At 37.5% G+C, this 11,625-nt stretch overlaps 3 protein-coding genes across 3 annotated transcripts in view; 1 reads left to right on the forward strand and 2 right to left on the reverse strand.

Annotated features, from left to right (window-relative positions):
- The window catches only part of LOC108138745 (brain tumor protein), a 46,054-nt gene extending 36,258 nt beyond the window's left edge, over positions 1 to 9,796 (reverse strand). Inside the window, exon 1 of the mRNA XM_017261139.2 lies at positions 9,397 to 9,796. The gene's annotated coding sequence lies outside the window, so the exon portion shown is untranslated. The remainder of the gene's footprint in view (positions 1 to 9,396) is intronic.
- A 408-nt stretch (positions 9,797 to 10,204) lies between these two features.
- On the forward strand, positions 10,205 to 10,677 carry LOC108138748 (probable DNA-directed RNA polymerases I and III subunit RPAC2). The gene is made up of 2 exons (XM_017261148.2): positions 10,205 to 10,291; positions 10,356 to 10,677. The coding sequence occupies exons 1-2, from the start codon at positions 10,274 to 10,276 to the stop codon at positions 10,656 to 10,658; spliced, it is 321 nt and encodes a 106-aa protein (XP_017116637.1). The 5' UTR covers positions 10,205 to 10,273; the 3' UTR covers positions 10,659 to 10,677.
- On the reverse strand, positions 10,603 to 11,375 carry LOC108138747 (dynactin subunit 6). Its single transcript, XM_017261147.1, has 2 exons — positions 11,290 to 11,375; positions 10,603 to 11,220 (listed from the first exon to the last, which is right to left on the reverse strand). The coding sequence occupies exons 1-2, from the start codon at positions 11,304 to 11,306 to the stop codon at positions 10,680 to 10,682; spliced, it is 558 nt and encodes a 185-aa protein (XP_017116636.1). The 5' UTR covers positions 11,307 to 11,375; the 3' UTR covers positions 10,603 to 10,679.
- Positions 11,376 to 11,625: the final 250 nt, after the last annotated feature.

The following is an 11,625-nucleotide window of genomic DNA, read 5'->3' on the forward strand; positions in this document are numbered from 1 at the left end:
CTTTTGATAATAACTATTGAGAGCAGTTTTTGTACAATATTGTTTTTTATTAGCAAAAATCAATGAAAAAATTAAAACTGACGATGGGCGGTTTTAAATACTTGTTTATTTAGTGAAATCATTTGAAACAATTTAAGCCTGCATATTTGGGTGGTCTAATTTGTATTAAGAGAACCAGGGAAATTTGAAACAATTTATGAATGTTTTATATTGTGATTTATAAATGAATACTTACTAAAGTTACTGCGCCTGACATATTCTTTTAAACATTTTCTGGGAATTCTATTTAAAATAAGGTGGTTATGGAGAAGAAGCTTGATTAATATTGTAAAAATTTTTCGAGTGTAAGTTACAACCAAAACCAAAAACAACAAAGACAATGGCCAATCATCAAGCAACATCAACAACAAAGCGGTTGAAGAATCGAAGAAGAACGTCGACATCAGCTGAAGAAATCGGTGAATACGTTGGCGTTCGAACATTGACCTTCATTAAAGAAGAAGAAGAAGATGATGGAGAAGCGGTAGAACCCACTGACGGCAGCAACAGCAACAGCAACAATTCAAGCTTTCTGCTTTGGCCATCAATCAGTCACTCAATCGCTCTCCCGCTTACTCGAGTGCAGTTTCCTTAAAGCTCAAGCCTCTCTTTCCCTCTCTCTCTCTCTCGTTCCTCCTTTCACTGCATCTATCGCTTACTCACCGCCAACAACGGTAAATTTGCTTACGTTTTTCTGGTTTAATAAACACAATATTATTTAACACTGACATTTTACAACCAAGGAACACAAACGCCAAACGCAAAATAGGTTACACTGCAAATACTAATTTGTTTCGCGGGAATTTAATGGGTAAGTATAAAATGCAAGGAGATTAAAGATTATTTTACACTAAGACCCGATTTTTTGTCTTTATGATAAGCTAATTTAAGTTAATATTGAGAAATTATGTTAAGAAAATTTTGCAGTTTAAAACATACTTATAGCTTATCATAAAGAGGAGAAATTAAATTTTATTGTCAAATTATAAAAAAGCCCATTAAAGTTTATGAATCTGTTCACTATAAGATATTCTTTGAAAATTTCATATGTCAATATGCATTTTTATAATTTTTTTTATTTTTCAAATTAAAAGTAATAAACAAATTATTTGGCAATCTATAATATCAAAAAATCCATTTTCAGTCAGTAAAATTTAAGAAAAACATATTTGTTTTAAGTGCACAGTGGCGTCGCTGTCGACGCCTACTGCTCTGCCAGCACATTCACTTCTCGTTTTGAGCTGAATCACCATAAACCAAAAGCCACGAGTTGCGGGCCAGCGAAAGAATAAACAATAAGTGTCTTTGGGGCGGAAGAGCGAGCGGGACGGACTGATGGGGAGACCGGGCCAGGCAACACAAGAATATCTAATAAGAAATCGGCAAAACCGAGTCTGAAAAACGTGTTTTTGTGTTTTTGTCGTTGTTATTCCTTATTTTTTTATTTATTATTTTTTTATTTTTATTTTTTGTTGGATTTTTGATGGTGTTCGGGCATTGTGGGGGGGAGGGAAAACCGGGAGGTGAATCGGGGAGGTTAGCTGAACGAGACGAAACGGTCAACTGAAGCTCTAAGCGCGACACCAAAAAGTACATTGTGAAATCATTTCTATTTCTAAACAACAACAAGCGGAAGCAACAACAAGAACACCAACACAGAAAACCACAGAAGAATTTGATAGGCGGCTACAGTGGTCGATCGGAAATACTCGGTTAGCGAAATCCGGAATCGCACATTTTTTTGTTACTATAGTCGGTACATGAATCATCTTATCAGCAAGCGTATTGAATTTCCAAAAGATTACAATTTGCAAAAATTTGATCATCGGTCAATAAATAAATAAAAAGTGTTGATATTGAAGAACTTGAGCCATGAAATAAGCATTTATTTCAATGCTTACCTGAAGTTTCAGATACGCCAGATACGTTTTCAGATTTCAAATTAAACAATGCAAAAATTGAAATGATTTTCTCGGACTTATTTTACGGTTCATAAGGATACAGAAACATATTCGCGTTAATTACCATCGGGGAATCCCGTAAATGTTTAACCTTTGCTCTGTAAATAATATTACCTATATAACCCAGTTTCTAAAAATGTTAAAATCTGGTTCCGAAATTTTCAAAAAAAACCATTTTCCAACCAAAATGAAATCCTATTCTCCCCCACATTACACATTTCTAGTATCAGTTTGCAAAAGGCACTTAACGTCTCAATGAGGAAATATTCAAACTGGAAAGTAGTATACTCTGATTTAGCAAATCAATTTATTTCAGCATTTACTGTACATGTGTGCAACTGGCTGGTTTGCTCCTCCTCCCCCGCCCACAATGCCAAGCCGTCTTTTGTCACACCTCCAAAAGGCATTTGCTTTGTTTTATCAGCAATTTCAGTTTCAGCTGAACTACACTCTGAATATTTCTACATACAATGTTTCAATATGGATTCGAGTCGTCGCGCTGTGAATTCTCGTGCTGTTTTTTTTTTTGCCCGCTCTGTTTCTTCTGGCTCACTGTTGTTATTGTTGTTAGATTAATTTGCTTTAACAGCTGTCTTGCTGTCTGGTCTGCGAACACACAAATATACTCGTAAACCGAAAGCCAAACAAAGTCAAAGACAATTCCGAAGACTCCAAAGGCAAGCAGCGTGTGAACTTTTTGTGGGGGGAACCAAATGTGAGGAGACAGAAGGGCGAGCTTCCAACGCCAAGTGCAAGAAGACTCGAGAACTCAAGGCTGTGAAGAATTGAAGTTAAGCGGAAGAAAGCAAGAGAGACCTCTGGAGGAGGGATACATGGATACAGTGGAAACGCGCTAATTTTATAGCTTATCTTATCTTAAGAATGTATTTTTTTAACACAAAACAAATGAAAGTTAATAGTAAAATTACTGACTTTAAAACTTTTTAAATTCAAAAGTATAGTTGAATATATAGTTAAACCTAAATACAATAGTTAAATAAAATATTATATTATAACTTTTAAGTTATTTATTTCCGTGTGCTTAGTTTGATTTACTGTACTCTTTTAATTCAAAACTTCACATTTTCGAACAAACAGTGTACAACAGTCGAAACGCAAACAAGCACTTTAAATAAAGAAACACATGCTGTTGCTTATATTCCGAGAAAATCACACAAATGGAGCTTGAAGGAGACGAAATTCTCCTAAAAGATTTTTACTGAGATAACCCTCTCTCACTTACCCTCCTCTAAAAAATAAAGATCCCGGCAGACCTATTATGATAATGGAATCTAACTTAATAACAAAGGCCAACCTGTTCAAGCAAAACGGAAACATAGCTAGAAACCCATCCCAAAGCCATTTCAACATTTCAAAACAAAAGTTTTGACAAAATTCCCACGAACCATGAGTTCCTAACACACCCCTCGCCGCGCCATTTACAACCCTCTTTACAAGACCCATAAAGATTCATTTACAAGACAGTTTTCTAGGGACAATTTCCCATTTGCATGCGTTAAATTTTCGCATATTCATGAGGACGTATGGACACAGGACACAGGAGAATCCGAGACCGAAGCCGAAACGAACCAGAAACTAGAGAGAAAACAACCCCTCTTACGGTTAACAAAAGTAAATGACCTTTAATAATGTTGTTCGGCAAATTTCACGGACAAAACGAAAAGTGGAAAACAAAGACAGAATGGTTACAGGAACTTGGAACCGGTCGTCCTCTCAGATCATTAAACTAAAACCCATCAATCTGTATACAAGAACCACACCCAAAATAAAATCGCGAGGGCGGGAAAAGCAATAAAACCATTTTATATTCCATACCCCCAAAGGTAAAATAACACTAAAACAAAAGCTTGGGGAGGCCCCCTCTATAGAGAGTGCAATTAAAGGTGCTTTTTGAATTTATGCTGTCATAAACTTGTAATCGAAGATGCCGCAGCCTACACAGGGAAAATAATAATGAAAAATATATACAAAATTCGTTTTCACAACTAAAACTATACAACATTGACAATAAAACATGGTTGTTTTCTTAATCCAAGATACACAGATACAAATTCTAAATATAATAAGAATATGTCAAAGATAAGTGCTATTTTTTCTGTCTGTGTACACACTGTGCAGCATGCATATTTTAATATATAAAATCATAAAAAATATAATATACAAAAATTCATAAAACTCCCGATAAAGGTGTACATGAAGCGAAGGCAGGGCGTTGAATCCGAGAATCCATTCCACCCTCAAATCCCATTCAACATATGAAAATCAAATCAGCGAGGGTTGCCATTGTACTATGCAAACAAACAGATGTGCGTGTGTGTGTGAGGGGGAGGAAATCGTGTGTGTGTGTGTGTGTGTGTGTGTGTGTGTGTGTATGTGTGGTTCTGTTTGTATGAGAGAGTGGGTGGGGTAGGGGGTGGCATTTCGGGTAGTAGTGGGAGGGCTTCCGTCTGTCTGGGGTCAATGCACAAAAATGCGTAGAACGTGCTAGTGTCCGCTGTTTTCAACAGGGGGGTTTTTGGCTTGCGTTGAGCTCTGCTGGAAAATCGTTCACTTTTCGCACTCACCAATACTCACCCGCACGCACTCTCACACACACAAACACACACACACACGCAGAATTGATGCTGGGGGCTGGCCCAAAAGTTTGTTGACCCCAACGCGAACAGACAGCAATGCGTAGTAGAAAATACATATATTTAATACAGTGAACGCCCGCCAATTGTTCTCAGCGTTTATTAGTTTTAAAAAGGTGATCCGCTTACTAAAAACTAAGCTCTTAAAGTTAGCATTTCGACACATTCAGATTTTAAAAGATAGAACACCAATCAACAAAATTGAATTTACATTGGGTGTATGAACGTTATAATCACAATTGCTTAAGTTAGCGTTATTTTTTTTAGCTGTGCATGATTTTGCTTTAGTTAAATATTTTAATTTAAATTAAAAATTGATATTACTATTGTGATTTTTTAAAAATTTCACATATTTTTTTTCTCAAATTTATATTAAGGGTGTAAAAAATATTTTAAAACTATGATTGGACTATAACTTTTAATAATAGCTTTTATTTCCAAAGATCCTTACTTTTCAGGGAACACTGTATTTGGTGTTCCTGAATATCGGAGTAAGATGCGTTCCCCTTTTCTTCGCCGACAGCCCAAGAGGGTTGATTAGTGCCACCCCCTCGACACCCATCACCCAGACACCCATGTGAATGCAGACCGTAAGCTACCTTCCATTCCACTCCATTCCTATCCTTGCTTCCTTTCTTCCCGGGCATTAATAATATGGCTGACATGACTATTTATTTATTTGCAAGACACTTTCCCTAATGCTGCCGAGGGGGAGGCCAGACGACAGAGGTCCGACCCACCCCCCGGAAAAGGGATCAAAGTCAGACGCATACAAAATGCTGTCGTAAGTTCCATATAAGTTAAAACCACCCCTGCCAAAAATAAGCCACACACCGATAGGGGAAAAATGCAAGTTGGACAAGGGAAAAAAATAAAAACAAAATGAATTGAAATGAAATGAAAGCGGCAGCTGTAAAGTTCAACAATAAAAGTGGAAAGCAACAGAGAAAAAAAAGTGAAACGAAAATGAAATGAAACTAGGCACAGGACACACAGGGGATGCGAGTCCTTTGAGGCCACACAGCAACCACCACCAAAAGCTACAGCAACATCAACACCCATCAGCAATATGTGCGATGGCAACAGACGGCATCGGACACATTTTACGGCTGCTCTACGGCGTATTATGCAAATCCCCCCAAGCGTGCCTTGAAAAAATGTACAAATAATTTAGGTACAAAATAAAACATGCATTTCAATAGCAAACCACAAGTCTTACTGGTGTTTTTTTTCCCCATTTCCCCTTTTTATTCACTTGAAACTACAGGACGGAAATCAAAAGCCACACTTATTTTCACTTTTCTGTCACGAAGCTTTTGATTATTCTGATTTAAGGATTTCTTAAGACCAAAGAACAGGGATCAGAATTAAGGGCTTAAATTTATCGGAAACAGTTGGTATTCTGTATTTGGAAAAAAAATAAAATAATAATAAATCAAATAAAAAATAAAAATCGCATATTTTTAGCGACTTGATTCATTCAATCAACTTTAATACAAAGCAGATAAAAGAAAAAGTTACTTGTGCAACCTTAAACTTTTCATTTTAAAATTTAAACAAATGACATTTTTAAAGTTAAATTTAAAACAGTAAAATATATTTTTAGGTTTAAAACAAAATAAAATTACATATTTGTTTATCTATTGCTTTGAGAGTTTTGTTTTTTTGCACAGCATCTTTATATCCAAAGATAAATAAATTCCATTTTCCTGATTGGTAATAAAGGTGTTGCCAAAGCTTTTAAAACAGCAAACTGAAATTTTGACTGCTGGTATCCTTTTTCAAACACTGCAAAATTTTGAGACCCATCGAATGCTATAAACAAGGAAATCCAAACAAAGGGGAAATAAGAGAAAAAGGCATGTGTAGGTTTTGTTTGTTTTATGTCTCTCTGCCGCTGCAAAAGTCGGCGTCGCTGCTGCTGCGTCTGGACTGCGATCACGCACAAATAAAATAACAAGAGGGGAAAAAAGGTAAGAGTCGATTCAGCTTCCTTGTGACTTGCTCTTCTTACACTAAAAAAAGAAGCTCGATCTCAAAACGTTTGTTTTTTGGTAGTTAATTTAATCCCACGCTGCTATTTTTGTCGGTCTTTTACCAAGCAATTAAAATAGATATTTGTTATAAGATACTAAAAGGACATGTACAGGCTTCAAAATATAAAACATAGCATTACAATTTTCTGTTCTGTGTAGTTTGTCTGGCCATTATTGTTCATTTACTTGGTCTTTTATGTTGATTTTTGGAATTCTAAAAATGCCTGCAGCTTCATCCTTCTGCGTTTCTGTCTTCTCTCCACAGTTTCCTTCTCCTTTTCGTGGCCCGTATCGAATGCAGCCGGCAGCAGATGACAGGTTTTGCGCTCTCCCCCGACTCCGCCTTCGCAGTCTTCTTCTCCTTCTTTATTGCGCTCCCCACCTCCTTCGTGTCTCGCTGCACAGGATGTTGGGAATATCACGTAGTCGTGTCCGTGTATCCGTCTGTTCCTTGTTCTCTGTTCCTTATTCCCTGAGCTCTGCATCTTCGTCTTGTGCTATTGCCACTTCGCCTTTTTCTGTCTGCTGTTGAACCCGGCTCTCCTTTGCCCCCTTCTACAACTCATTATGCTCAGTCCATTTCCTTCTTTCCCCCCATCAGTCAGAGTATTTTATTTTATTTCGTTTCGTTTGGCTTTCGATGTCTGCAGCATCCTTGGAAATTTGTTGCACAGTGGGCACTCGAAAAAAATGATTATATAAAACATGTACATAATTTAAAAAAACAACTTTTGAAAGTCTTTCAACTTTTGAAAGTCTTTCAATTCAGTTACTAAAAAAAATATTTTTTTTTATAATATTTCTAATACAAAAAAAAATTGTTTTTATTTATTTGAAAGGGTGCCTCTACAATTCACTACTTTTGAAGGTTTACTATGTGGTTAGAAATTAAATAGAACAACATGAAATCTATAAAATCTTTCACATTTCAGATATGCTCATTTGTGACTTTATAATAGTGACCCACTGTTGTTGCATGTGACAGCGTCCTGGCAGGTTTTTTGGTGTTTCAAGAAGATACATAGATCTCTGCAATATTCATGGCTCACGCTGGAAGACATTCCACTCTAGGGAGAACTCACAGTTTCTGTCCCCATCAACTTGTACCATTTATTTGCAAGTTTAACTACACTTAGAATCAGCTTCTGGTAAAAAAATATGGTACCATACTTTATTTTAAATAGTTCAAAATAAATTGAAAGACCAGAAAACAGTGCAAAAGGATATGATGAATCTATAATTTGGTCATCATTTTACATGATTTGTTCTTCCTGTGTATGACTTGTAGGCAGGTACATACATACATATGTAAGTCTCGTTTGGGTTTAGTGTGCAATCTTACACACAAGTGCGGAAAGTGTTTACGAATCAGTTTCGCGAGTAAATGCTAGGCAAGTTATTTTCCCTATGTGCAGGCCATATATCATTGTATACTATAATGTTGCGTTTATTTACACGGGCCAAACGAGAACCCTCTGTATCATATTCCCAGAACCATTTCTTACTTCTCTTTCCTCTTCATCTTCTTATTTTTTTTTTTGCGACGATCGTGACGCTTAAATGCAGTTCCTTTGTTGTAACCACTACAAAGCCAAAATAATTGCAAACGCAAAAAAGAAAACCATAAAAATAAGAATAGTCGGCCCAGGAGAGAGCGAGAGAAAACAAACCCCTTTTTTGGCCAGGAGAGAGCAGCTGACTCGCTCTCACACACAATATATGTATGTCTGTAAGGCAGCAAAAGCCGGCAGACATGTAAAATATATACATACACATATACTGCAGTCCATGTAAAAACAACTAGCAAAAAGGGCGCCCAACATAATGGGGGAAACGAACTGGAAACGGAACGCAGCCTAGACCGAAATTGCAACAACTGCAAATTGGGGGAACGCATGGCGCCAAACGAAACATGAGATTATTACAACACAACCCTGGGCGAGCAAAGAGGTGGGGAGAGGGGAACGCATGAGATAACGGAACATGCTGTCGCATTAGTCACCACCAAAACACAACAGATGTGTGTGTGGGACCACCAAACAAATTAGAGCAAAGGAGCCAGCAGGATGACAAAAAGGAGAAGAAGGGAGAGGGGGCAGAGACGAGACCATAGCAACCAGTGGATACAAAATACAATGCATATTGGCTAACGTCTATTGCGAAATTGGGAATATACATATGTAGCTAGAGATAAGACTTTTTGAAATGTTTGTTTGTTTTTGTTGATCACAAGTAAAGAAATTTTAAAATACGTAGTAATATGTTGTATTCTTTTTTTCTGAAATCAAAGTTTATCATTTTTTAATTTATTTAAATATTTAAATACAACCGTTGATAGTACTGATCAAAATCCAAAACCAGTAACCTTTTTGACTATTAACCAAAATGCAGTGTGTATTCAAAATTAAATGTGCCGGGAGTAGCAAAAAAAAAGCAGAACAGCAGGCGAAATAACGCTAAAGCTTAAGCCTCTGGAACTGGTATTTTTTAGGCATCACTTCCGCCTTCGCTGGCAGCGACGTCGACTGCGCAGCGTCAGCTGCCTTATTTTTTGTAGCTGCATGAATTTGCATAATTTTGGGACCCAAAAAGGGGGAGTGGCCGTCATGGCCAAAAACAAATATTAATTGACATTTCGGCTGTTCAAAAAGCTTATTTATGTAGTATTATTATTAATCACATTTCGTGCAATAAGCAAAAACAAACCTGTATTGCAGTTTATTCCTTCGCTGTATGCGTTTTTGGCCAGGTGTCGGTGTTTTTGGAGCAACTTTACGTTAAATGCATTGCGAAAGAAATTATGTTTGGCGTTGCAGTTTTTTTGTGCTTTTGTATTCTTCTTTATTTTAGGTCTCCTCTTTTTTGGCGCCTTTTCTGCTGATGCTTTCAAACATACTACACTGTGACATGCACACATATACACGCAAAAGGCGGCATGCAATTATAATTATGCTAATGCGGCTGTTTGCGACACTTCTTTCTTTCGTTTTGGCCCCACACCCGCACAAAATGATTTCGCAGCTGGCCTCCAATAAAATTGGCAACAGAACGAAGCGAATTAGCAAACACCACACAAAGAGTCCAAAACCGCGTCCGTATCAGAACGAGTAAAGAACTAAAGCAGGTAAAAACGTTGAGCTTATACCGATACATCGATAAGACAATAAGCGGATATCGACAGTTTTTTGCTGCTCAAATTAAAAAAAAAGGAAGTACGAAATCAAAAAGTACATACAATTAGTAAATCAAATACAGAATTTTAAATTAAAAATAAATTAATAAATCACTTACAAAGAAGGAGAATCTTGCAAGGTTTGTAAATCTACCGGGAAAATCCGAATAAACCAATTTGATTTACATTTACATTTCTTCCTAAGAATTATTTTGTAAAGGTAGCTTATTAGTTTATTTTTTCTTATATATAAATGCTTCTCCCAGCTCTAAGAGAGTGTGACCCTGTTAGCTCTTGTCCATTTTTAGCTACATTTATAGACAATTATTCGATAGTCACACAATCGATAGTCAAGTCGTGCCTCGCACGTTTTTTTGTAAACAACCGAAGAAATATTTAAATTATCACAAAATGGGAGCATTGGCAGAGGTTCTTATAGGACAAAACATACATAATGGCTTTTGATTAACTGATTGTTTCATATTTTTACCAGCTGGCTGGCGATGAGAAGAACGGCGAAGGCTCGCGGACTTTTGTGTTTAGCAACGAGGGACACACGCTGGGCAATGCGCTGAAAACCATTATAGCCCGCTATCCAGAGGTGGATTTCTGTGGCTATACCATTCCCCATCCCACCGAGCAGATGTTGCACTTCCGCATCCAATCCCATAGAGATCGAGCCATTGATATACTCAAGCGGGGACTGGAGGACTTGGAAGGACTATGCGATCACACAATCGTTACTTTTGAAAAGGAGATGTCTAACTTTAATGCGGTGAAGGTGGAGAATACATAAGGATTATATATAGAGTAAAGACTAGACAACGCTGCGCGCCTTCTTGGGATCGTAGTTGGGCTTGCGAAGATGGTGATAGTTTGGCAGGACCTTGCGAAGGAAATCGATTTGAAGGGTCTGCGATCCCTGCTTATCGATGGCCTCGCGCTGCAGTCCTTGTTCGCCATAAACAATGGTGTTTTGCGGCAGAAGTTGACTGGTGTGTATTTTAATCCCAGCACCCACCACACAGCTATTGGAAACGGTAACGCCACGGCCCACAAAGCACTTGCTCTCGAATACGTTTTTGTCGCCAATGCGAGCTGCCTCCACTTGGCAACCCACTTCGAAGACATTGTGGCTGCCAATGCTTAGGATATTATTGACATCCCATGATGCGCCGGGTTCCAAGCGATGTGCTATGGTTGCATACTCCTCGATGATGCAGTTTTCGCCAATTATTACGGGTCCTGCATCGGCGATAACGGTGGCACTGGGATGAACCACACAGCCCGACGAAAAGGTGATGTCACCGCGAAGGTTGCTCTCCTCGCAAACCACCGCCTTGGGCAGGATTTTGATTCTAAGGGGAAAGATTGGGTATCGGGCAATTTGGTTATCCTGTTTTCAGGGTCTTTAAAACGAAAATTACCTATTTTCCGAGGGCATTTTCCTTATTGTTTACGTTTCTCTGACAATGCACAAGGTGCTAAAAAATACTGTAAAAAATACTGTAACTATCGAAAAGAAAGAGGAAGAGTTTTTAAGCTTTAAAGCCAGATTTGGCTATATTGCAATTAATGAAGTTTTTATTGGCAAAACTATTACTGCTATGAATGAATTTTGAAAATTATTTAGTAACATTTTCGTTGACCATAACATTTCTTTTCTGCCAAAGTCAGCATTCAAACCCTGTTTTTCTGTACTTATAGCATCCATAGGATTTATTTTTACTTACTTATTTTCATATTACTATTAATTTTTCTAG

The sequence above is a fragment of the Drosophila elegans genome, unplaced genomic scaffold, assembly GCF_018152505.1.
Source record: "Drosophila elegans isolate 14027-0461.03 unplaced genomic scaffold, ASM1815250v1 contig_814, whole genome shotgun sequence".
NCBI classification, from domain to species: Eukaryota; Metazoa; Arthropoda; class Insecta; order Diptera; family Drosophilidae; genus Drosophila; species Drosophila elegans.